At 46.2% G+C, this 27,849-nt stretch overlaps 1 protein-coding gene and 1 long non-coding RNA gene across 3 annotated transcripts in view; one reads left to right on the forward strand and one right to left on the reverse strand.

Moving 5' to 3' along the window:
- LOC144786080 (uncharacterized) overlaps window positions 1–27,849 on the forward strand; it is a 367,986-nt gene that overhangs the window by 124,525 nt on the left and 215,612 nt on the right. The window lies entirely within an intron of this gene.
- Window positions 1–27,849, reverse strand: part of LOC144786077 (actin, cytoplasmic 3) — an 81,264-nt gene that overhangs the window by 28,831 nt on the left and 24,584 nt on the right. For both annotated transcript variants that reach the window (XM_078665026.1, XM_078665027.1), the window contains exons 3-5: window positions 12,767–13,006; window positions 11,691–12,129; window positions 1,623–1,804 (exon numbers count right to left, since the gene is read on the reverse strand). In XM_078665026.1, coding sequence (XP_078521152.1) covers window positions 1,623–1,804; window positions 11,691–12,129; window positions 12,767–13,006 — 861 coding nt within the window. The remainder of the gene's footprint in view (window positions 1–1,622; window positions 1,805–11,690; window positions 12,130–12,766; window positions 13,007–27,849) is intronic.

Raw genomic sequence — 27,849 nt, forward strand, 5'->3', positions numbered from 1 at the left:
TTCTTGCAGACGTAGTCGTATTTTAGTCACATTCTGAGATATTGACGAGTTTTGTTGAGGGGGGGGGGGAAGAACACAGGTATTTCTTCAAGAGGTGGAGATGGTAGAACTGAATAAATGGCGGTTCTGAGGCAGCCCCCAGCAAACTACTCTAAGCGTAATTATTGGGTTGCATGTATCCTGCATAGCTTTTGTTTTTATTGTACTTCAGTGTTACTTGTAGGTTTCATTCGCATGAGCATCAGGAGGGATCGGAACCAGTGAATCTGGATGTGTACCACTGCTGAATGTGCTGCGCTAGCACAGTTCACCACATCACATTGGAAATTGTAATGAAATAACACAGAGCAGGTAGCGCACATTAATTCTGGGAGGGTATAGCTCTTGTTACGACTTTCACATGGAAGACTGGCAATAATAATTTTCAGACTTGCGCTGGGGGAGGGGCGGGGTTTGGGAAGAAGTAAGCTAACTCCTATTATGAACTTGTTCAGACAAAATTGGCTGAAATGTGTATTTGAATAATCTATTGCAGCTGAAAATATGGTCTTATCACTTCATTCTTTTCTGTGTCCCACCTTCACATTTCAAGGTGCAGAGATTTGGCACCGATGGAGTCAATCCACCCTTTCAGAGTGTGGGAAACAATGGTCATGGTGAAACCTGATCTTCTGTTGGAGTCTTCATCAGTTTATTAATGACAATCATTCTCGAAAAGGTATTCCTCAAACACATTTGATCCGCAAATCTGGGGACCCCCTAAATAATTTATTGTCCTGCAGAAGTGGTCAGGGTAAACTGAAACAGATAGTTGAACCAGGTCAGACAATTTTATGTATGTACCCCCAAAGGCCAGAGCTGTTGCTACAACCAAAGTAATGCAATAAAGCATTTTTCTGGGGCAAAAAAGTAAGTTAGGCAAGATTGGCTGGCATCTGCACACAAACTTATTTCCAACCGTCTCTAGTAGTATCATTGTCCCATATTGGAATGTGTGCAGTTACAGGTTATAACTAAAGTGCCTTGAATATTCAAGGGTGGTGTCATGACTGCAATATGAAATATAGAAGACTTAGCTAGGAGGTCACCTATGTGAAAAACCATTACTGTGCATAATTTTCTACTGGTCTCAATGAGCGGCACACTACTCCATTTCCTTCTGTCTGGTGTGAAAAATGTTAAAACTTGGTTGTTTTAGTAATGAATGATCTAGAGAGGCAAAGAAAATAGGAAACAAATGGCCTACCACTCACACACATAAAAAAGTATTGGAGACAAGATAGTGGTGCAAAGCAAGCTTTGCTGAAAGAAGAGGTAAATCAGTAGACCTGGAGCAGAAAAATGACTAGTATAACCGTGTAAGTGGGGCAACTCTAGTAATGCGTTAAGTGACAGAACAAGTATGCAAGAGCATTCCCAACCAGAGTTCTAAAACCTATTTAATCAGCTGTAGTTATATCCACACTATTTGATCTGCTGTAGCTCAACATGGCAGGCAGGTCCCCAGCTAGTTAATGCCTCGTTATATGTGCTCTTCTTAAGCATATAGAGCCGTCCCATCGGGTACCCCAATAAATCTCAAGACGAAGGAAAGTGACATATCAGTTTCAAGTAAATCTTACCTTAATTTTCATAGTGCTAGGTGCCAGTGCAGTGATCTCCTTCTGCATCCGGTCTGCAATACCTGGGTACATAGTGGTACCACCAGACATCACTGTGTTGGCATACAGGTCCTTACGGATATCAACATCACACTTCATAATGGAATTATATGTAGTTTCATGGATACCGCTACTCTCCATACCTATTGGGAAAGAAAAAAAAAAAAAAAACAGTACAGGAGACAGAAAAAAAAAGTGACAACGTTTATATTTTCCAGTGCCAATTAATCCTTTTGAGTCTTTCAATATTAACAAAGCCCTAGAGTAATCTTAGAAAGAACATTTGTAATGCATTTACAAGAGTTTGAGCTATTGCATTTGAAATGCTGGTTTTATCCTATGTACTTGTAGCGGCACTGAACGTAGCCATTACTAATTACATGACAGTTGGCATTTCGTTAATTTAAAAAAAAAAAAATGTTTTAAACATTTACTTGCAGAATGCCATTCTTGGCAATCAAAATCATACCGTTTAATACGAAGCAGCTACACAAAAAGCAGGATAAAGTACTATAACATTTAAAGTCCAATAACTGTCTGAGGGAAGCATGTTGCGAGTAAATATATGAAATAAAAACCCAGTGAAAGCAGACTCTGCATTTTATAATAATTCTGTGGGCGAGGCTGGAAAAGAAGAATGAAGACAAGGGCAGAAGCTAGGGCGCGCCTTTTGAACACAGATTTCAGATGGCACAGTGAGAAATGGGGTAAGAAATGCGTTACTTACCTGTAACAGCAGTTATCCAGTATTGGTGTCTTTCATGGATTCACATGCCTGAATCATTCCCCGTCGTCGAGACGGGAGCCTCCGGTACATAAAAAAGTAATGTCCTATAGACATACATAGAGAAAATAGGCCTAAGGGCCTCCCCTTAGTAGCCTCTTAGTCCTTATGTAAAAAGGACCAAACTCTCCCAGTCAGCCAATCAGCTCCGACCTCCCTCTAGAACCTTCCTGGGAGGAGCCTCAGTCCCTCAGATTTTCGTACGCTCCCAGCTAGGTAGGCGTAATGTTGTCAGAGAGGGATGTGAGTCCTTCCCGGGGAGGCGGGAGGGTTGCATGTGAATCCATGAAAGACACCAATACTGGATAACTGCTGTTACAGGTAAGTAACGCATTTCTTATCCAGTATTAGGGGTGTCTTTCATGGATTCACATGCCTGAATCAGAATAGTTAGCAGTCAGATATGCACATTTGTGATGTAAATCAGTTCTGCAGTCATGTTAGACAATGCATATAACATCACATATAGTATCACAAGAGCAAGGAATGTGCATACCTGGATGGCGGGAAGTAGGAAGGCTCACCTCACTGAAAGAGATGGCGAAGCACCGCTTGACCCACTGCCATATCCTTCTGAAGTTAGATATCCAGGCAGTAGTGGCTGGAGAAAGTGTGCGGTGACTTCCAGGTCGCCGCTCTGCCAATGTCCAAGATTGGCACCCCGCGAAGAGTGCTGCTGACGTGGACATCGCCCTGGTGGAATGTGCAGTGACCTGATCAGTCAAAGGCCGTCCGGCCTGGTCATGGCAGAATGCAATCGTTGATGAGATCCATCTTGAGATGCTTTGTTTCGTGAGGGACAGGCCCATTCTTGGTCTGCTGTATGTCACGAACAGTTGTGAAGAGTTTCTGAAAGTCTTAGACTTATCTAGGTAGAACCTGAGACATCTTTGAGATCTAAAGAATGTAGAGCCCTTCCTGCTGCGGTTGAAGGGTTCGCAAAGAAAGTTTGAAGGATTATTGGCCCATTGAGATGAAAGGCTGAAGGCACCTTTGGAATGAATTTTGGGTTCGGTCTCAGCACCATGCTAGCATTCCTGAACTGCATGTGCGGTTCCGAATGGACTAGCAGAAAAACTGCATGTGCGGTTCCTGAATGGACAGAGCTTGGAGCTCGCTCACTCTTCTGGATAGAAAACCGCCTGTAGCCCACTGACTCTTAGTGGGGATTTTTCACGAGACATACTTTGGGTCAGCTCCGTGTACTGGTTGAACGGATGTTTCATGAGCTTGGTAAGAACCACATTGAGATGCCAGGAGGTGGCAACATCCTTACTGGCGGGAAAGATCTATATAAACGTTTCAGAACTTGCTTAAGCAACCCGCTTGACCATAGCGATGGGCTCGTTTGAATTCTTTTATAATGAGATAGCACTGTTAAATGTACTGTAATGGATAGATAAGGCAATATTTGCACCAGTGATGTGGAGAAAAGCATATTGCTGCGGTCGACACCGCAGACACAAAGCGCTTCCCTTTCCAGGAATATGTTCATGTGCTATCCGCACTTGCTCTGGCAAGAATGTCTACAGTCCTGTGGATTATTCCGATTGTGGAACTCTGAACTCAGTCTTGTGTCAGGGGTCAGGCGACCAACCAGAGAGACTTCAGACCCTGATGTCGAACTGCATTATCGATCATAGTAGCAGAGATAGATACTTCCGCCGGTGGATCGGCGGCTACAGGGATAGGTGGTGGAGTTCTGTGAACCAATGTCGCCTCGGCCCAATTGGGGCTATTAAAATCAGAATACAAGGCTCCACCAACCGTGTCTTGAGGACAATGGGAGCATCGGGAATGGTGGAAAGGCCTACGCAAAGACATTGCGCCATGCGGTTGGAAATGCGTTCCCTAGCCAATTACGGAAGTGTGGGCATCCGGCTTTCATTCACGTCGCAATTAGATCCATTTGCGGCGTGTTTTATCTGGAGAAGATGGGGCCAATGATTTGTTGGTCCAGCTCCCTGTTACAATGGTTTCTGCCTGCTGAGCGCATCGGTGAGCCCATTGTTCGTCTTATTCTTGGTAGGCAATCTTGAAGGCCCAGGAAGACCGTCAGCAGTTCAGTCAGATTGATATGTAGTGTCTTCTCCATAGGAGACTACCTTCTGCATTTTGTGACGACGTGAGGAACCGCCGGAAGTAGGAGTGACAAGCCTTGAGACAGTTTTTGAGAGGATATTCCTCATTGTAGGACTCCGGCCATGTGAGGATTCTCTTTTATGTGGCAAGATGACCCTGTAGATTGTAACCACTGCTTCGATAGCGCCTCTTGTAGAGGTCTCGTTCGTAGTTGAGAGCGAGGAACCAGGAGGATACACTATCACACTCTGATGGGAAAACCTTTGCTGACCGTGTGGCCAGGGTTATACCTAGGAAACTGATGTACCTAGGAAACTGATGTAGTGAGAAGGTTTCAGGACCGATTTTTCCTGATTGAGGATGAGATGTAGCATCGAAAACTGAACAGGCGTTGGGAGACCTGGACACGTCTTTTAAGGATGAAGCCTTGAGCAGGCAGTCCTTCAGATACCGAAAGACTTGGTGTCCTAGTTATGTCGCTCCCAGGGAACTGTATTTCGTGAGTATGTGTGGTGCAGACTTGAGCTCGAAAGGCAGAACGCGGAACCGTAAATGTCTGCCCACTACTGCAAATCGTAAGTACTTTTAGCGATTCCTGTGAAGTGGGATATGGAAGTAAACGTCCTGTTTGCTGGACCTCATGGATTACCATGCGAAACAACTGCCTCTTTTAGGAGGGTGTTGAAGTCTCTGAAGCCCAAGGTTGGTCTCCTCCTCTTATCTGTTTTCTGGATTTAAAAAGGAAGCGGGAACAAAAAAAACCTTTTCCCTTATGAGGAGGAGGTACTCTCGCTACAGCTCCTTTGAGGAGGAGGAACTCTCGCTATAGCTCCTTTCTACAGCATAATCCAGACGTAGATGCAGCTGTATATCTTGATAGCTCCGCTGCCCGTTCCATGAGAAGACAATTTCTCAGAAGATGGGTGCTTGTTTTGCTATTGTCGGCGACTGAAGGCATTGTGGTCTACTCTGGCCTGAAGAGCAGGAAGATTGGAATTGATAATTTCCTTTGAGGGAAGACCGTCTTCTTCCTCCCGTTGTACTAAAGGACTGGTTCATATACTGAAGAGTGTCCAAAGCTCTCGCATTGTCTGTTTCGTTAACTTTTCGTGCCAATAGTGACTGGCCCTCATCTGGCCCGTCCACAAACGTTGTTTGCACCTCAGGACGGAAAGGGCCCTCCTTGGATCCGCAAGACTGCAGGTCCAGCCACTTGCGGAACCCTGTCATAGCGATATTCCTCGCGCAGTCTATGGTTTAACTCCAATGCCTCGCCTCAGCGGAATCCACCTAACTTCCTCTTCGGATGAGTCTGGTAATTCCGGCTGGTATGGGGCCAGTGTGCCCACAATGTTCCATGCTAGTGTACCAAGAGCGCTAGAACGTTCACAGAGGAAAACCTGTTCGTAAGGTTGTCCACTCTTAGACCCTCCTTATCAGGAGGAGGTGACAACGGGGCCGAAGGATCCCTGGAGTTTTTCTAGGCCGCCTGTGGCACTACGGAGTCCGGCTTAGAAAGTTCCTGTTAAGCACGCCGGTGCTGTATCTGGCGCCTTATACTTCTTCTCCAACAGAGGGATCACCAGTGATACAGAGGAGGGGTACTACCGGACCCTTACCTCTTCTGACTATAGGTAATGGATAACCCGTATTGATCTTACTGCCTTCTTGTAGGGTTCTTCGAAGACGTACAAGAAGCAGGCCTGTTCGAGAGGCCATGGAGATCTTAAGACGTTGAGCAGCTCTCCATACCACCTTAGAAGAGATTCCAGAGTGGTGGAGTTCCTTCTTCGTCGATGAATCCGTCGACGAGGTAGCCGTCATAGACTATGCCATCGTAGACGCGCAGTCATAGATGACCATACCCCCTTAAAAGAGATGACAGACTCGGTGGATCTCCTCCTTCGTTGACGAGTTCGTCGACAAGATGTCCGTCAGAGAGTATGCCGTCGTAGACGAGCAGTCATAGATGAGGCAGTCGTAGACTACTCGTAGACAAGGCCGTCGACGCCGTCGTAGACTAGCCTTCGTAGCTGAGTCCGTCGTAGATGAGGTCATCATAGACTAGACCATCCTAGACGAGGCTATCGTAGACGAGTCCCTCGTAGACTAGGCCATCGTAGACGAGGCCCACGTAGATGAGGCCATCGTAGGCTAGGCCATCTTAGAGAAGGCCCTGGTCGACCAGACAGGCTGTCATAGACGGTGTCTTCAATGACTATGCCGCCGTAGACGAGTCCTCGAAGATGAGCCTACGTAGATGAGGCTATCGTCGATACCGTAGACAGGGCGTCGTAGGCGAGCAGTCGACTCCTTAGACTAGCCCTTGTAGACGAGGCCGTCATAGACTAGGCCGTCGTAGACTAGGACATCGTAGACTAGGCCATCGAGCACTAGGCCTTCGTAGACGACTAGGCCATCGATCATTAGGCCTCCATAGAGTAGGCCAGTAGACTAGGACATCGTAGACTATAGATTAGGCCATTGTAGACTAGGTCCTCATAGACTAGGCACTGTAGACTAGGCCCTGTAGACGCTGTAGACAGGCCGCCGTGGACGGGCTGCCGTAGACAGGCTGTCATAGACGCGCCCACTAAAATGTAGACAGGCCGCCGTGGACGGGCTGCCGTAGACAGGCTGTCATAGACGCGCCCACTAAAATGCGCCTTCGTAGATGAGGCCATGCGCCTTCATAGATGAGGCCATCATCATAGATGAGGCCATCATCGAAACCGTAGACAGGCCGTAGACATGCCGATTAGTCTTCGAGATGAAGCCCTCATTGATACCGTAGACAGGCCTTCGTTCCGAGAGGCTGTCGTCGATGGTTGCGTCGGCGACGTCGACGGTCCTCGCCGTCGACGGTCCTCGCCGTCGACGGTGCTCGTCGTCGTCGACGGTGCTCGTCGTCGTCGACGGTGCTAGTCGTCGTCGACGGTGCTAGTCGTCGTCGACGGTGCTAGTCGTCGTCGACGGTGCTAGTCGTCGACGGTGCTAGTCGTCGACGGTGCTCGTCGTCGTCGACGGTTTTGAAGTCGACGTCCATGGTGTCGTCGACGGCCTCGTCGTCGACGTCGATGTCCTCGTCGACGCTCCAACCGTCGACGGTGTCGCCGTCGACGTCTATGGTCTCGTCGTCGACGTAATCGTCGACGCTGTCGTCGTTGTCGACGCTCACATTGCAATGATGATGGTTTTGACGTCGATGGCTGCTTAGGCTGTACCTCAGGAGGTATAGACGACGCCTTTCTGAACGCTCCTATGACCAGAGGAGGGGATATAGACGGCTCATACGTCGTCTATGTTGTCCGATATTTCTCCAAAGCAAGTCCTTTACTCTCCTTTCCCACAGAGTGGGGAGATCCTTGAAGGACTGCGCCCGGAAGACCCTTGAGCGGTCTTTTTTGGGGCCTTCTCAGGATGGTACCCTGAGGAATGAGTCTGAGGAGATTCTCTATTGAGGTCTCCTGGACTTTGAGGGCAACACCTCATCGCAGTAACTGGAGAAATAAATAACCTCCTTTCTGGCCTTAACCATATTAACAGCCTCTGTTCACAACCCTTCAAAAGTCACTTGAAAAAGCAACATACCTTGTAGCCTTTGGTCTGTGAGTGTGAGGAACCGAGCAGAGCCACCTCTTGGAACAAGAAGTGCAGGCTCCAAACAGAATTCTTCCGTTCTTTCCCTTGTTAAACCTTCTTTAAAGAAAGTATTTGAAGATACAGAATGTATTTGAAGATAATCCATAGTAGAAAAGCCAATTAAGTGAAAAAAACACAGAATCTGAGCAGAGCTCAGAGGAGACTCCCTTAGCACAACGTGCGGTAGAAAATCTGAGGGACTGAGGCTCCTCCCAGGAAGGTTCTAGAGGGAGGTCGGAGCTGATTGGCTGACTGGGAGAGTTGTCCTTTTTACATAAGGACTAAGAAAGGCTACTAAGGGGAGGCCCTTAGGCCTATTTTCTCTATGTATGTCTATAGGACATTACTTTTTTTATGTACCGGAGGCTCCCGTCTCGACGACGGGGAATGATTCAGGCATGTGAATCCATGAAAGACACCCCTAATACTGGATAAACAAAAAGCATGCCCCCAGGCCTCATTCCATACACAATGTAATGTTTGGTGGAAAATGTATGCGGTTTTGAACAATTAGTCTACTGGTAGCAAACCTTAGCACGGGGCAATTTCATCCATATGTGTCCATGTATTTTAGATGACCTACCACGAGGCTTGCTTCACAAACATATTGCATTTCTAATCAGGGGGGGGGTGGTGAGAGCAAGAAAAATGCGCACTCATTGAATCAAAAAAAAGACAAGCGGAGGCTGCAGCAGCCATAGTAAGATAGGGACCCCGACACCAGGATGAGCGTTTCAAAAGCAGGAGGGAGGAGGAGGCAGCTGCAGAAAACAGAATACCCGAGATCTGTAAACCACGAGTACTGGACTCCAGCGGTCCAGATTAAAGAAAGAAATAGTGCTCACAAGCTAGGAGTGACGAGAGGGGCAGTCCTTGAAAATGGGCAGAGATTTTAAGCCCATATCCTGAATAGAGCATGTCACAGAGAGCAAGCGCTTCCTAGGTGAGACCTAAAAACAAAAGCAGAGCATTTTATTCATGCCCAACTGAAACAAGTAGAGATTGTGCATTAACTGGTGTTATTTCGATGTGAAGCACTACAGGTCACCTTACTTTGTTTCAAGCTCTGTGTCAGACAGACTGCAGTGGGTAGGAAAGTGATGGGAGCAGTAGCACAAGGTAGTCAGGGACAGCTTTACCCCAGCTGTGGCAGATGAGGAACTTTGCCACTGGTGCTCTGTGACACATCCTTCTATGGCTTTGCAAAGTGGCCAATGTACAAACCCTTCTGTGCTGTACATTCATGATAGCTAGGCGGACTAATCACAGGCTTCTCAGGGAGGTGTTGTGCTTGCTAAAAAAAAAAAAAAAATCACAACTCAGCCAACATACAACACATCTCCAGCCCAGCATTGGTATGCAAGGATACAAAAGTACTTTATTTCACGGCAATACTACGCAATTCAACTTTAAACACATGCAACTGAACATGGTGGAACTACTCACTCATGGCACTATAACCACTGTGCCACCACTCATGCTAAGCCCTCCCTGGATTACCCCTGCATTGGGTCCTACCCAGTATTTACTATAAAAAGCACGGTTCAGACAGGTGCCATGTTGAATGTCCCCCAACTGTCAAATACAGACCTTTCACTTGGTTTGAAGTCTTTCACCTCTGGTGGAGGTGTTTGTGAATTGGTAACACATGGTATTCACCCCCCCCGGCATGCAGAGGACATTCCCGTCCCAGCAGACCAGAGTGAGCCATTAAAGTCTTGCAATCATCTGTCCATGACCAGATGGACTATTTCAGGCCCTTTATTCCACTTAAAGTTACAACTATCAATGGTCACACAGAATCTGAGCAATTCCAGAAACCGGAGCGACATAAATTGCCAGGCACATGGGAGCATTTAACATCTACTAAAGGATCAATATTTGGCCCACCACCAGAAAACCAAAACGCTAAAAAGTCCAGTAGACAGGCATTACTACAGATGGAAAAGCCACAAATCGCTAGAAAATCGAGCTTGTGTAAGTGACACGAGAATGAACTTTGACAAGTGTTACGTCGAGCTCTTCAGGGCCACTAAAGAACAAAATAGAACAAGCTGTAAACAGCTGGAGGACTGTCACTCTAGGTAGGATATGAAGGGCAACTATACACAAATTGATCAAACTGGTTCCAAGTCTTTGACTAACAAGTTTCTCGTTAAGTACCGAAGAAGATTTTACAAAAAATCTGAATTCACCATCAGACAGTTTTACTGTAGGCGAGCAATTTGTTTTTGGCTTCAACCTGAACTTACCAACTGGAAAAACACAAGGAGCAAGCTTTTTCACTTCTCCTATTGAGATGAAGTCCAAATTCTAAAAACCCACTCAACTACAAGAACGCACAACTGTTCCATCTTAAGCATGCCCTGGAAGCACTCTCAACCGCCTTTATGCACCAGGCACTGAAAGAAACAGTCACCAAGGGGGTGGTTGAACCAAGCAGCCTACAGACATGCACTCCACATAGGTCACAAGCCTGCAGTTCAGTCTTAATTGAACACCCCTCCCCACCCCAGCACTATTCTGCTGCCAACTCCTGGTGTCATGGAGGACTCCGCACCTTGTGTACTGTCTTACAACGTGCCTAACTGAATCCTGGCTTTGTTCAGTAGAGTCATCTAGTGACTTGTGGTCTCTCGCTCTGTGCATTACCCTGTAACCAGTTCCTCTGAAAAAGTAGCAACCCAACCATGCTTTAGTGCGCTGCTACTCCCTGCCCTCATACTCCATGTACAATCCAGTATTTCATCACCTCTCAAACACATTGCAACATTGAGTTACACCAATTTCCCACTTCTATGCCCTTGAATATTTCTGCAACACCCATAATCGTTAACCTCCACCCCCAAAAACCCAAAACCTCTCCAAAACTACAGAAAGCGATCCATTTCAGGAACCTTATTCTGGTGCTTTGGAAAGCATGGTCTAGTGTACCAGTCCACTTCACCTACTTTTTTCAAGACACAAAATCCACACATCGTTCAACCTCAACCTTCTAGACCCCAGGAGCATCCCCACAGCGGTTTGAAAAATCAGGTACTTATCTACACCCCTTTTAGCAGGATTTTATGCCAAACCAGAATACTACTGCTCCCCAAATTTCAAATGGTCCTTACATCCAACCCAATAGTTCTATTAAACAAAGTTTCTATCACACTACAAGAAACAACCCTGCGAACCACCAATACTACCGCACGATCATTTAAAAAAGAAATTAAGATATTGTATACACTCAAATTCATATAAGTGGCTTGTTCTACATCTGCCTCAAAATGTAAAATAATCACCTCATTAAATGTGTACTCATGCCTCAATCGGTTTCTGATCAACAACATTGAGAAGCACATTTTGAAGAAGCGCTAAACAAGACAACATTACCACCTAATGACCTGCATTCAAAGATCAGCAACTAATGCTCTAATTAAGGTATTCCTGTAAATACTATAAATATTGTTCACATGCATATATTTCCCGCTTGTGTCCGAAGACTTTATGATAAAAAGTGGGGCAGGACTACTCACCGAGGAAGGCAGGCTGGAAAAGAGCCTCAGGAGCACGGAATCTCTCATTGCCAATGGTGATCACCTGACCATCTGGCAATTCATAGCTCTTCTCAAGAGAGGATGAAGAAGCAGCAGTGGCCATTTCCTGCTCAAAGTCCAGGGCGACATAGCAGAGCTTCTCCTTGATGTCACGCACAATTTCCCTTTCAGCTGTGGTTGTGAAGCTGTAGCCTCTCTCGGTCAGGATCTTCATGAGGTAGTCAGTCAGGTCACGACCAGCCAAGTCAAGACGCAGGATGGCATGAGGCAGGGCATAACCTTCATAGATGGGCACTGTATGGGTGACACCATCACCAGAATCCATCACAATACCTGTGGTACGACCAGAGGCATACAGGGACAGCACAGCCTGGATTGCCACATACATGGCCGGGGTGTTGAAGGTCTCAAACATGATCTAGAGGTTAAAGAATTCAATAGATAACTTGACACAACCGTACCCACTTAGAAGGTACTTCAGACTTCATGATAGTAATTCCATAAAAACTGGATATGCACATTTTCCACAGCATTTCTGAAACTGAGATTTGAAAATTGTCAAGTTCTGCATTCTATTGCATAAAAAAAAACTAAAAACTTTGAGTCTAACATTCTAATGAATCCAGCATGCAAAAGGTAGCTTTATACTGCTGGGTAATTCAAACTGGATTTATTTTAAACCAATCATTCCACATACATACAGGCACTTTCCAAGCAAGCACTTCAGGTAGCTGCAAGATGGCGCTATAGAACTGCGCAAGGCAGTCGCAAAAAGGGAACTACACAAACTAACATTATGAGATCAAACCGATTCACCACATCTCAAATATGCACCCTTCCTCTCAGGAACCGGCTTTCAGTTTTTGGGTCTCCTTGGAGAGTAGATGTTCTCCAATTCGCTAGCGTAATACTGGATTGAAGCAAGATTAAAAAGGGCCCAAACCGCATAGAACTTGGAGTGGAAAAAAACAGATTGGGCAAACCTAGATAGTGAAGAGATCCTCATTTCTGTGGAAGTTCCTTTAATTGTCAGGGTAAAACATAGGTTTACCCACCTGAGTCATCTTTTCTCTGTTGGCCTTGGGGTTCAATGGAGCCTCTGTTAAAAGTACAGGATGTTCCTCAGGGGCAACACGGAGCTCGTTGTAGAAGGTGTGGTGCCAGATCTTCTCCATATCATCCCAATTGGTGACTATACCATGTTCAATAGGGTACTTCAGGGTCAGGATACCACGCTTGCTCTGAGCTTCATCACCAACATAGCTGTCTTTTTGGCCCATGCCAACCATGACACCCTTTGAAAACATAAGTATGTCATTGTAAAAGCTATGAATTGCCAAAGGAAAATTCCATAGTTGAGGTTTACGTTCCAAGGGATATTAACAGAGGCTGGACAAGGCAGATAGGGAATCAGGTTAGTAAATATAAAAAGTCAAGCTGAAAAAGTAACAATTACAGTTAAATGGTACACCTCCGGTAGCAAGCAATACAGGCACTTAGAACCACCACCACCACCGGGCTTCCTCAAACCACTTCAGTATATTTTCAGACAACACTGTAGTTGGAGCAGATCCTTTCAGATAGGATCATCACGCTTAATAAAGGAAGTTGAAGGATCTGAGGATATCACTGTTTTCCATGCCTATTGAAGAAACATTAAGTGCAGGAGACAAATCAAGAAAGCAAGACTGTTCCATTGGGTGGCAAAATGCAGCAGCCTACATATAGTTCAGAAGAGCTCAACAGGGGCAAATAAAGGTGTAGAATGGCTCATTCTTCCACTGATTATCCACACTTAGTTACTAGATAAACCTGCACCACAAAGAAAGTAATTTATTGTAGTCAGATTTAATGCATGGAATAGTACTTTGTCTGAGATTAGTTACAGATGTCAGCCAATTGTAGTGTAGTTCCTATATTTCCAATAGGCTCTGTGCATTGGAATAATATATCCTATAGATTTGACATAGGATTTAGGTCAATAGGTCTCTATCGAATATACTAAACTTAATTGTGTGTGTGCCAGCTAACTCAGAGGTCACTAGAAACTCTTGAATACACAAGGAGGGATTAGTTTGACAACCACATAAACTTGACAACTTTGTTTCCCCAAGAATAAGAATACATCTTTCAGTCATGGAAACCATAGATAACTAGTTCACTCAGTCAATCGTGCATGCTTAGTTTCTACAGAGTTGCAGAGAAATAGTGAGACGGGAGTTTTCAATAAAAGGTTTATTGAACAGTCTTCTTTCTCATGCAAGAGAAGTGAACTGCTACAATCGTTAGGCAGACTGCAAAGTATAATGCATACAGCGTAAACAGTAATATGAAATACTGTAAAAGCATTGTATGGTTTCTAAGCCATATAAAAATACATACATAAACAGACTAAAATACTCAACTGGTGCTTCTAAAATACGCCTACCCCAATGTACCTAACCCAAGTCTAGTACGAGGGAAGAAGCAAGTATGGTCTTTTGCATAGGTTTAGTTTTTGCCAAGAATCTACCAAAGGTTTCTCTAGGTTCTAATCAGCTCCATACCTTAGAATGAAGGAGGTCTGGTATCTGTCTCGGGGACTCGATTTCCCAACACCAAGCAAGGGGAGCCGGAAACACTGGAGTGGTATTCTCGGCAGGAGAAAGGCAGCTTCCTGATCAGTGCATCAGCTGGAGCGTCGGCTTCCTTCAGCACTTGCTGTAGCGAGCTGCGTCAGGTAAGTAGGTCTTCGAACTGCTCAGAACCACTGTATCTTGCTATAGCAAGTGAAGGTATATTTATACCTTTAAGGTGTTTAGGAATGCCATAGTTTCATGTAAAGTTGGGCATATGAACGTCGTGAATGAACCCCTGGGGAATACTTGCTCATTGTAAAGAAACTGATCTTGGAGAAATCAATATTCAAGAGAGGGGAAGTTCCCTAACAGCTTAAGCTGGTTTTCCAAGAAATCGTTGACATTTGGTGAACGGATGGAAGTAGCCATGCCTGTATTTGGGTAGCATGGGTTATGTCTAAATAAGGGCCTGATTTCTATGCCTATATAAGGGCAACGTGAATTGTACCTATATAAAGGCATGTATCGGGAAAATGTAATCGAGCCTAAAAGGGCAAACCCAATCAGTTCATTCCGGGTTCGCACAACCGAAGTGGAAGACGAGAAAGCGCCCTTGTCCTATCAGGGAATTTTTCAAGTTTTGGATCCACTGAGTTCTATATAATAAGGCGCACAGACTACAACAAATTAACGGTCCAGATTTTTAAAATTTTACTTCAGAATGCCCAGACAACACAATTTAGCTGCTAATTTCGCTACTACACTACCTAATGGATTTACACCAAACTAAGCAAAGGCATGTTCTTGATCAACGAAGTTTGGTGCAATTGTTAATTTTTTCGTTTGCCTCAGAAAGAGCAGGATTTCTATGGGACTTAAAACTGTAAAGGTCCATTTTCAGTATCTCCCCTGTTCTTAATCCTGCATGAACCTTGCATTGTGGAACCCAAAATGGATGAACTTCGGGGACATCTGGATACACTAAATTCCATTAAAGTGGTCTTTAAAATTCCTTTTTAATGAAAATGCTAAGATAACCATAATTACCGAGGCACTATCACACCCTGTGTTTATACATAAAAATACAATTTACAGTTCCTATGTTCTCCACCTTCTACATTATTGACGTAGTCTAAATCAGTAAAACTGGAACATATGGCTTAAAAACAGACAATTTAACACAGCACTGAAATATCAGTCATTATGGATAGAAGAACCGGACACCAGATTGGTAGGTCTATGCTGTGCTCTGAAATTTGGACAGTGTAGAACAGTTCTGGATTAAACAGCACAACGATGTACAGCGTGTATATAGATTATACTGCTTAAGCACTGTTCCTTACGTTAACAAATGACAGCTTTCGTGGCGCTTTTGGGATTTTTAGTCAGCACAGCCACATCCATACAACTGGCATCAATTCATTTCCCACGTTTAACAGTACAGTGATTACTAGAAAAGCACAATACAATGGTTAGTGGGTGGATTTAATTAGACTGCTTGTACTGCTGCACAGATTTCAATTAGGCGTAGGCAGCCGCATACACGACACCAGATTCAGATGTGGAGTACACATTTTTATTTTCTTCTCCACTTCAATTAAAGTTAGTTAAAGGGGAATGTAAGTTCCAGATATTTTTACTCTGTCTTTTATTCCCAAATGGCTTGTTTGAGTGATTGATACCATTGTCTTCCCTTCATACACTCCTGCCGCTACCTTCCTGACCATATTATCAAGGGTCAAAGCAGCAAAAGCAGAAAGTAAAGAAAATCCTACTTACCCTGTAAGCGTCAGTTTGTGGTTTGCAGCGCTATAGATTCACAAGCTTAGTATACTCTTGCCATCTAGTGTTGGGCTTTGATATTTTCCAATAATTTTTCCTTTGAAGAAGCTTCAAGTTAAGAGGAAGTGAGACTCCTTTTCGTAGTGTACAATGCAAATTAGCACCAATTATATGCTAGATTGTTTCTGCACAGTGGGAAAGTATGCTGTAGCATCAACCTACGTATGATGCACCTAGCTGATAGCACAATGTGTATTGAAATAAGGTAAGATCTGCAAAAGACAGGATTCTGGGGAAGACAGCCAGCACATGTGAATCTCCAGCACTACAGGTTATGAACAAAAGTTCATAGGGTAAGTAATATTAAATTAGTAGAACGTGTGGCTATAGATGCACATCACTGACTTCATCAGTCCACATGCCCTCGCCTCCGAGAACTACACCCTACTAGGAGACCTCAACTTCCACCTGGAAAAGAAAAACGACAGCAACACCACCACCCTTCTTGACAACCTGGCCAATCTCGGCCTCAAACAACTTGTTAACACCCCCACCCATATAGCCAGACATACGCTCGACCCAATCTTCACCTTCAGCAAACATCTCCTTCGATCACACCACAGCTCTCCACTGGTCAGACCACTGTTGTGTTCACTTCAGCTACAAAACAACCTCGAACCACATCCCCCCACAACCTATCCCCCGGAGAAAATGGAACAAAATCACCTCCGACCAACTTCTCACATCGCTCAACCAAAACCCACCCGCCCTCCCTTCGGACCCAAACCAAGCTGCCATCAAATTCAAACAATGGATCACTCACAGCGCTGACGAATTAGCACCCTTGAAAAACCACCACACCAAACAAAACAAAAAGGCCCCCTGGTTCAACGATGACCTCAAGAAATCCAAGAAACTATGCCGTACTCTCGAGAAAACATGGAGAAAAAAACCCAACCACCGACAACATGACCACCTTCAAGTCAGCCACCCGCAAACACCACCAGCTGATCCGATCCACCAAGAAATCAGCATTCAAGGATCGACTCGACAACAACCCCCATAACAGCAAGGAACTCTTCAACATCGTCAAGGAATTCACCAACCCCACCGCAGCCTCAAACGACATCACTCCCTCCCAAGACCTCTGCGACTCGCTATCCTCCTTCTAGAACAAAATTGCCGACATACATAACAGCTTCGAAAACAATTCCTACGAACAATCCTCTCCTCCGCCCTCAGAACCTAAACCGCCCTCCAACCACCTCAACGCCTGGAACGCAATCACCACTGAAGACACCATCCGCCTCATGAATTCCATCCACTCTGGCTCGCCAACCGACCCATGTCCCAACCACATCTACAACAAAGCAGACTCCATCATCGCACCCCATCTCCGTAACATCAATTGCTCCTTCAACTCTGCTACCTTCCCAGAAAGTTGAAAACATGCCGAAGTCAGCGCCCTCCTGAAGAAACCCACAGCAGACCCCTCCGAACTTAAAAACCACCGCCCCATATCCCTCCTCCCATTCCCGGCCAAAGTCATCGAAAAAGCCGTCAATAGCCAACTCGCCACCTTCCTGGAATCCAACAACTCCCTCGACCCATCACAATCCGGTTTTCGAGCCAAACAGCACCGAAAACGCCCTCATCGCAGCAACAGACGACATCCGAACACTTCTGGACAACGGAGAAACAGTGGCCCTCATTCTACTCGACCTCTCCGCCGCCTTCGACACTGTCTGTCACAGCACCCTCACACAACGCCTCAGCAACATTGGCATAAAAGGCAAAGCCTTGGACTGGATCATCTCATTCCTCGCCGGAAGAACTCAGAGTACGCCCCCCCCCCCCTTTCAAATCAGAGGCCACCGAGGTCATCTGCGGTGTACCACAAGGATCATCACTCAGTCCCACCCTCTTCAACGTCTACATGAGCCCACTCGCCTCCATCGAGCGCCAACACAACCTTAACATCATCTCCTACGCTGACGACGCCCAGCTGATCCTTTCCCTCACCAGAGACCCCAACACCGCCAAAACCAATCTCCACGAGGGCATGAAAGAAGTAGCCATATGGATGAAAAACAGCCGCCTGAAACTTAACTCAGACAAAACGGAAGTGCTCATCCTAGGATCTTCCCCCTCTGCCTGGGACGACTCATGGTGGCCTTCGGACCTAGGCTCCGCACCCATACCCACTGACCACGCACGCAACCTAGGCTTCATCCTGGACTCCTCCCTCTCGATGACCAGACAAGTCAACGCCGTCTCATCCTCCTGCTTCAACGTACTTCGTATGCTCAAAAAAATCTTCCATTGGATCCCCACCGAGACAAGAAAGACTGTCACCCACGCACTGGTTACGAGTCGTCTAGACTACGGAAACACCCTCTACGCCGGTATTACAGCCAAACTACAGAAAAAACTCCAACGCATCCAAAACGCATCGGTGAGACTCATTCTGGACATCCCTCGCCGTGATCACATTACCGGCCACCTGAAAGACCTCCACTGGCTTCCAGTCAACAAAAGAATAACTTTCCGTCTCCTCACCCACGCACACAAGGCCCTCTACAAACTAGGACCCGAATGCCTCAACACCCGACTTTCCTTCTACACACCCTCCCGCCAACTAAGATCCTCCAATCAAGGCCTCGCCGCAGTCCCGCATATCCAAAGACTCACCATGGGAGGTAGATCATTCTACCTAGCGGCAAAAACCTGGAACTCACTCCCCACTCACCTCCGCCTCACACAGAACCACATCTCCTTCAGAAAAGAATTAAAACCTGGCTATTCGATAAATAATGAACCCCCCTCCCCAAGCGCCTTGAGACCCTCTGGGTGAGTAGCGCGCTATACAAATTCTTGAACTTGAACATGCTTCGAATAGGCTGTAAGACCGTGTCCTCTAGAAATGGTGGCTGGTATGTGGATTACCGGTCTGAAACAAGGTATCCAACAGTCTGGCCCACCAGCGGGTGGAGGTAGTGGATGAACAGGCCCTTGTATCTGGAACCCAGTTTGGCTGGCGTTTCAAGGAACGTAGCTTATTCAGGTGTTATGGGGGACTCGAAGTTGACTTTGCCTTCAGCGTGGAGGCAAGACTTGCATCAATAGTGTCTTGAGCACAGGATGTTTGTTTGGTGCTTGATTTGGACAAAACTGTGGGTGCTGGGTGCCCTTGGAGCCACTCGGGATCAAAGGCTGATGCCCTTTAGTGGAGGCTTGCTCAGTCCAGAAGTTTGTGCCAGTCCGGACCAGAGCCCGAAGGAGGAAAAGGCTCTTGGATTGCCTTCTCCTTGCATTCGTACTCAGGGGTGGATGCTAGACATCCTCGGTAGCAGTGTAGGACTTTGTTTGGGGTTGAACCTTGAAGGCATATGCATAACCCTTGCTGCGGTTTGTTCTTGGGCTGTTCTTCGGCACAAGCTTGATGTTAGTCATCCCCTCATGGTTGGACTTCCTCAAATATATTCAAGACCAGGTGCTGGTTGTGCAAATGAGATACCAGACAGGCTGGCATCTTCTTGCTCTACAGTGCAAAGGGGATCTTCCCAGACAATACACACGCCACTCTTTCGTGTCAGTTGCTTTGCTGTCAGTGCCGGGACGCCCCTTTGCTGGGGCAGCTGTTGCGGTAACATTAACATAGGGGCTCCAAGGAGCCCTGCTGGTATAGCTGCTTTTGTGCCGACATAAGGAGATTGAGGTGAGTGTGAAAAGTTTCAGCACTGCGTCCGTCACCGATCTGGGTTGAATCCCTCACAGTTTCAGCTCACTTCGCTACCCCAGCTCAGATCCAGCCATATGTAAATCAGTCTTAACCCTGTATCTTATGGGAACAGTCCAGCCAAAGCTGCCAAGCCAGGTCCTCCCTGGACCGGAAACAAGCATCCTGGGACCGTTTTGGGGGTAACACCCCTCATCAGCCAGGCTAGCTTAAATAGTGGAAAAGTGAGCAAGGGGCCTATAGCCGCTGTTGTGACCAGCACCATTTCCTTCAATAACCAGGGTTCTTTTTGGATCTGAAGGTGGTGCATAGTCGGTGTTGTAATGTTCGGGAGACCAGCACAGGTTGCACACCTCATGGAGGTCTGTAAACAGATTTCAATTTGCAGTGTGGGCAGTTCTGAAAGGGTTTTCGTTCCATCACACATGCAGCATTCTCTGGCAATACATTCTGGAGACTCCTCCCGGCTCTGCTGAAGGTGTTCATGCATCAGGGAGAGGACCTAGTTTTACTCCAATCTGAAGCAAAGGATCATATAAATCAAACGGAACTTTAAACATGCTCTGGACACAAACTCCAGTCCGACTATGTACAAAGACACCAGATGGTGGGGAAAAAATAGACTCAGTGCCAACGTGCAATGTACACAAAAAGGAGGAGTCACTCCATATTTCATAACCAGAGACACTAATTCAGAGACAAACTTGTAGCAGTAGTATGCTAGGCATGTATATCTAATGCCACAAGTTACAAACACTGTTTCAAGAGTCATGTTTGCTATACAAGACAAGCGAAGATGCCCCATTCCTGGTAGGATTGGGTAGCCAGCGGACTCCACAACTATTTAATCCTTGTCACTCACACTTGGACCCGCAAGGTGTCAGAAACGCTGATAACTAAAGCTGTGAACAAGACACTGAAAGAAAATAAATTAAAGTTCCAAAAGACAAGAAAGAATAAGCGGAAGACACTGAAACTGGTCCCAGAACTAGTGCCCAACACCCACAGAAAACAACTCCAGTGAGTACCTGAGAAACGAGCAATAAAGGGTTTACTCACTGGAACTCGTAACTATATTACTAGAAGCTTAAGTAGACGCAAAATCAGAAAACAGCATAGTCCGCGCAAAATCCCAGGATCGGGAGAGAAGGCACATCACCCCCTGCCTAACCGTAAGATGGCAACAGCAAAAAAATAACCAGGCTCAACCCCGATAACTCGCACCAACACTGACGAGGCTCCTCCCCTGAGCTGGACAACCAAAACACGCAACAGGGCAAAGTAGCATTATCAGCATGAAATGCCAGAACCAAGGGACATAGACGCCTCCTCCTGCCTGACCCCAAGATGATGGCAGCAAATAGATAACCCAGCTCCCACCTACGGATTAACCCCCGTAACTTGCACCAACACCGCGACGAGGCTCCTTCCCCGAACCGGTCAACCCATCTATCCTGAACACACTGGCCAAAAGAACAGGAGGCACAGCAGACTTAGCATTCCCCATATCACCACCAATACCTAGGGCCTGTTCCCAAGATGGTGGCCGCCCGCCCCTTATCTCCGGCACAAACTCACCGGACTCCCCCAGACAAATTAACCGCCTAAACTCCCATCACCACTTTCCCAGGACGAAGGGACATGAGGACCAAGGGACATTAGGCACGCCAGGACCAAGGGACAAGGACCAAGGGACATAAGGCACATCTCCTCCTGCCGGACCCCAAGATGAAGGCAGCAAACAACCAGACTCCCACCCACGGATCAACCCCTGCAACTCGCACCAACACCTTGACGAGACTCCTCCACCGAACCGGACAGTCCATCTATCCCAAACACACTGGCCCCAAGAACAGGAAGCACAGCATACCACATCTCACCACCAACACCGGGGGCCTGTCCCTTAGATGGCAGCCATGCGCCCCTGATCTCCAGTATTTCACAAATTCAACAGACTCCCCCTGACAAATTAATCCTCTGAACTCACACCACCACTTTACGTGCTCCTCCCCCCCTAAACAGACAATTCTAGACCCAACCTGCTGGCCTTAGAAACGGAGGCATAGTTTACTTAATCTCTCCATCACTACCTGATGCCTGTCCCCAAGAGGAGACCGCCCTTAAATCGTTTCTGCAATAATCTTACCGTCTCAGACACAACATACAACTGTCTGTCCCAAGACGAAGGCATACTGCAGCTAAGGAAAGCCAGCCACAATAGTCACCCTCCACACGCAACTACACCTTTACCACTAATGAGGTAACTAGACAAGCCACACCAACCCTTTTCCCCCTCCAGTAACTGCTCATCTATCAGACTTCGCCTAAGGATCATAGAGGCTATCCCAATGTTGAAGGACCAAGGTTAAGCTCTCCTGATTTCATTACAAGACAGGAGGCTACATTATGCATTAATCTTTTTAATGCAGCTCACAGCCGCTTACATCACAAAGGTTAAGAATAGAACTAAATGACATAACAGTGTCCATAAAAGGCGTGTGCCAAGATAAATCAGTCTCTTTTGAATGCGGCTCACAACAGATAAGTAACCTCTTACAATCCTTACTAACTTTATACCAGTTTACCAGCTATGACTGTACTTTTATTCTGACACGATGTCTAACTTTATTATTTAACTGTTTACCGTCATTATTAGCAATTTAAATGCCTATTTGCACGGTTTTTACCTGCCTTGTTGTGTGACTCCTCCAACTTTCCCTCGATCGCTGCCTCTCCCCACGATCTGCCCCTCATCCTCTCGACTTCCAATTTATGGTTGTCGCCTGTCCTCCTCAAAACAGTCAGTTCTTTTTTCCCCCGCTTCATGCCCCGCCTCAAGCCTGCGCAAACTTATCTCCTCATCGTCACCCATAAAATCATTTATTACCTCACTCGCGCCCCTTAAACGCGAACACACATTATCTTAAATAGCTTTTTAGCTATTTACCGGCGCTGATACACCCGCGCCTCTCAAGCGCGAACAAACGCGATCTGAGCCCAAGGAATGGACCCTAGCAACGGCGGCGCGACGTGATACGCCTCCTAAGGGCCATTCCTCCGTCGCTATGCATCGGCTGCTCGAGCGCTTCGGTTATTTTACCGACTGCCCTACGACCAGCTGTTCCTCCACTGCAACTCCTCGGTAGCATTTCTACGCCTTAAGACGCCAACTCCAGCGCTCCAGCTGCCTTATAAGGCTTAAATTCCCTACAATCGACATTGCTAGTTACTGGCTCATTTTACTGGCTCTTCAAAAAAGAAAAAAAAAAATATATTTATATTAGTCGTATATTAATACTACCACTAATACTACCTTCAGATTACCACTATTTAATTTAACCTGCCCAGCATTCCTACCCTTGGCATATAAGCAAAAAAAAAAAAAAAAAAAAAAGGAAATATTAAAGGAGCTAATTCCAAACCTGTAACCCTACTTACCGTCATGTCCGATCTAGAATCAGAGGACGCCATGGCAGGCTCCCCCAACCATAACTCTGATAATTTCAAATCCTTCCTTCAGAAGGAGATGAGGACCTGCATGTTAGACACATTCCGTGAGCTTATGTCCAATAAAAGGTCCCTCTTACCTGATGACACTCCGGACCTGGAAGCTGATCACTCCAAATCTACCAAAAAAATTAAACACTGTATGAATACCAGTGGAGGTCGCGCTACCTCATCCGAGATGGGAGGTCCAAGCACCTCAAAGGGCATGGGAGGTCCAAGCACCTCAAAAGGCATGGGAGGCCTAAGCGCCCCAAAAGGTAACGTCGCCCATAGCGGCACGGATTTAACAAGCGCCAACTCTAGTTCAGAGGAAGATGAATTCTTCCTGGATCCTGAGGACGAATTCGTCCTAGACCTTGACGAGCAGAACACCGATGAATGGGATTTTAACCCTCCCTCAGAGGCGAACTCCTCCCCCTCGTCAAAGGACGCGATCCTTGACCCTCTCGGTGCCGAAATGTTCTCTCCTGAGAACATCTCCCACCCTAACAGCAAAAGGTGGTACCCCCACGACCACGTAGCTAAGTTTGTCACTAGATGGCTGAGAAACTCTCTTCAAAGAGAATCTCGTAACACCATGAGATCTGAGTGCCCCCGTCCTTTCATTGAGGGGAAAGTCTGCCAGACTCCCAACCTAGACCCCGACTTAATCAAGTTCCTATTCAAACTAGGCAAGGACCCAAGAAAAGGCCTAGAAAGAGCCCTTAAAACATGTCAAGACTACCTTCTTGACCTTCTGGGTCCCCTCACCAGAATCCTAGACCTCGCTGAGGAATCACATATCTCCCACACACCTCTAGACATTAACCTGATTAAAGGTTGGAGCCAGAGAGCCATTGTACTACTGGGCAATGCCAACTCCTCCCTCAATATCGAAAGGAGAAAATCTGTCCTCATCAGAATCAACCACAAACTCTGGGACCTTGCAGAGAAAGAGCCAACAACTAAACCTAATGGCCTCCTCTTTGGACAAGATATGATTAAAACCCTCGGCAAGTACGTAGCAACCTTTACAGCCCTAGACAAAGCCCAAAACATGAAGCGTGTTTTTGGCCAGGCCGGTGGAAGAGGCCGTTCTTCCGGCCGTGGTAATTTCCGGCCTTTCACCTACGGAAGAGGAAGAGGTCCTTCCGGCAGAGGTAGAGGCTTCTACCCCTCCAACTCCAGACAGTACTTCCCTCAAAGAGGAAGAGGCTCACGCGGAAGAGGCTTTCCCGCTCGTGGTGCTCCCAACAACACCACCTCAAGTAAGTGCACCCCTTTCTTCTTCCCCTCCACAAGTCGGCGGCAGACTAAAACACTTCCTTCATGTTTGGGAATCCCTGACCCAAGACCCATGGGTTCTAGAAACAGTTCAGGGCTTCAAAATAGACTTCACAGAGATTCCTTTTCAATCTACCACTCCCAATCCTATGACTCTTTCCCCGGAGCATCTAGCAATCGTCGAAGAAGAGGTTTCCTCTATGTTAAAGAAGGGCGCAATAATAGAGGTCCCTTGGTCTCAAAAAAATTTCGTGAGCACCCTTTTCCTAGTCAAAAAGAAGGACAAGGGTTGGCGCCCAGTAATAAACCTTCGAGAGGTAAACAAGTACCTCGTCTACCGTCATTTCAAGATGGAGGGCATCCATCTGCTCAGAGACCTTCTCCTCCACAGAGATTGGCTAGTCAAATTGGACTTAAAAGACGCCTATTTTACCATTCCCATGGCATTAGAACATCAGTCCTTCCTCCAATTCATCTGGGACAATCGCCTTTTTCAATTCCAGGCCCTCCCTTTCGGTCTCTTCCGCCCCTTGGTGCTTCACCAAAATCATGAGAACGATAGTCTCCATCCTGAGAGCCAGGGGTATTCGTCTCATCATTTATCTAGACGACATACTAATAATGTCCCAATCTCACTCAAATTCTAGAAGACCTGCAAACCTCTATGAACCTCATAGAAGGTCTTGGGTTCATTATAAACAGGGAAAAATCAACCCTTTTACCCTCCAAATCTTTGGAGTTCCTCGGCTTCACCGTGGATACTTCGACCGGTCTTCTCTTACTTCCCAAGAAGAAGATTGCCAAAATCCGGAAGGAAATCAGATTCGTTCTCAAACATCACTCCTTATCCCTGAGAGAACTAGCCAGACTCCTTGGTCTACTCTCTTCCTCGATACAAGCTATCTTTCCTGGCCCCCTCAACTACCGTGCTCTTCAGAGAGTAAAAGCCAAAGCTCTCAGATCTGGACTTTGGTATGGAGACCAAGTCTCTCTAGACGAAGAAGCCAGACTGGAACTTTCCTGGTGGCTGGACAATTTGGACGCCTGGAATGGAAGAGCTATATTTGGCTCATCTCCAGACTTCGTTCTCGAGTCAGACGCCAGCCTTCACGGTTGGGGTGCTCGCCTTCTCGACCAGGACACTGGTGGTATATGGACCCCTTCGGAATCCTCCCACCACATAAATTTCTTAGAGATGACAGCCGGGCTCTACGCGCTCATGAGCTTCAGACAATCTCTCCAAGGCAGATCTGTCCTCCTGAAGATGGACAACATCTCCGCAGTCTCGTACATCAACCGTCTTGGCGGTACCAAATCTGCCGACCTTTCGGACCTAGCCAAGAAACTCTGGATGTTCTGTCTGGAACACAAGATCTCCCTGAGAGCCGAATACCTCCCCGGGAAATCCAACCTCTCCGCAGACTGGAACTCGAGGTTCCTAGTAGACTTCAGCGACTGGAAACTCAATCCAACCATTTTCAATTCCCTATCCGACCTTTGGGGCCCCTTCGATGTGGACCTCTTCGCGAGTCGTTTGTCCTCCCAACTCCCACAGTATTTCAGTTGGATGCCAGACCCGGGTGCTCTCGCTGTCAACGCTTTTCTCCAACCTTGGGCCCCTCTCAGACCCTACGCCTTTCCCCCCTTTGCCAGGATTCAGAGGGTTCTTCAGAAAGTGAGACAAGAACAGTGCTCCCTGGTCCTGATAACCCCTTTCTGGCCGTCTCAAGCTTGGTTCCCCACAGCCTTGGAACTCTTACGACATCCCTCTCCTAATCCTGGCCTCTCAAGGTCTCCTCCTAAACGCAAACGGAGAAGATCACCACCTGGTTCTTTCAGGGAGCCTGAACCTTCTTGCTTGGAAAGTGTCAGGCAATCTAACCAATTGTCTGGACTTTCGTCATCTGCTCTTACACTCCTCGGAGAATCTTGGGCACCTGGAACGCACTACAGATATAATAACATCTGGAAGAGATGGTCTAGTTGGTGCTTGGAAAGGGACTTGGATCCCGTGGAGGCTCCTATCGTTAATATAGTCAATTTCCTCGTGGAACTTTGACAGTGGCCTCTCTTATAGATCCATTAACTGTTATAGGTCTGCCATTTCCGCACTCTATTGTCAACGGTAAAACGGTAGGTAAAAACCCTATTGTTTGTAGGGTCCTTAAAAGTATCAGACTTAAAAGACCCCCCAGACCTAAAGATCAATCTGTTTGGGATGTTAAATTGTTACTTGATCTTTTTTGCTCCTGGCCTGATAATTCCCTTCTTAACAGAAAATGTCTTTCAATTAAACTCGCCTCTCTTCTTTGTTTAATCTCCTGTCGCAGAGTTTCAGATGTTAAAGCTTTGGACATCTCCAATAGATGTTATGAGCTGTTCGGTGTTAAATTTGAAATTTTTAGGAGAACTAAGACCATGTCTGACTATCTTCTATCCACGTTTTGACTTTTGTAAAAAGCTGTGTGGTTGATTGCATGAAGGAATACGACTCCAGGATGTCTAATCTTCGACCCCCTGATGCAAATCAACTCCTCGTTTCCTACGTTAAACCCTTTAAACCCATCTCATCCTCCTCTATCGCAAGGTGGGTTAAATTGGCTATGAATTTCGATGGTATGGACCTTTCAAATTCCAAGCTCATTCACTTAGAAGTGCAATGGCCAGCAAATCATACTGGTCAGGTGGTAAGTTGGATACTATCCTTAAAGCTGCTGATTGGTCTAATGCTTCTACCTTTGCTCATCATTATTGTAAACCAATTGAACATGTTTCTGATGTTGTGATTCAGGGCTACCAACATGCATAATGTAGCCTCCTGTCTTGTAATGAAATTGCGATTCTCCTATTAACATGACCAGAGAATCTGGATTTCATTAAAGACACGGAGGCTAACATTATCCCTCCCGTCCCTCCCTTGAGGGATATTGAGGATTAATTTGGTTTACAATGTTTTGAATGTTTCATACCTCTAACCTTGCTTTTCCTTGCTTCTGAAGGTTTCCTTGTGCCTTTCTTGACTTACCTTATTTTCTTTCAGACAATTCGAATTGATGACCGCATGGATTTTACAAGTTTCAAGTATACTTCCTTCAAGTTTCAAGATCTGTTCTTCGTTCAATGCATTCTAAAAGAGGCTGATTTATCTTGGCACACGCTTTTTATGGACACTGTTATGTCATTTAGTTCTATTCTTAACCTTTGTGATGTAAGCGGCTGTGAGCTGCATTAAAAAGATTAATGCATAATGTTAGCCTCCGTGTCTTTAATGAAATCCAGATTCTCTGGT

Source organism: Lissotriton helveticus, chromosome 10, assembly GCF_964261635.1.
Source record: "Lissotriton helveticus chromosome 10, aLisHel1.1, whole genome shotgun sequence".
Classification (NCBI taxonomy): domain Eukaryota; kingdom Metazoa; phylum Chordata; class Amphibia; order Caudata; family Salamandridae; genus Lissotriton; species Lissotriton helveticus.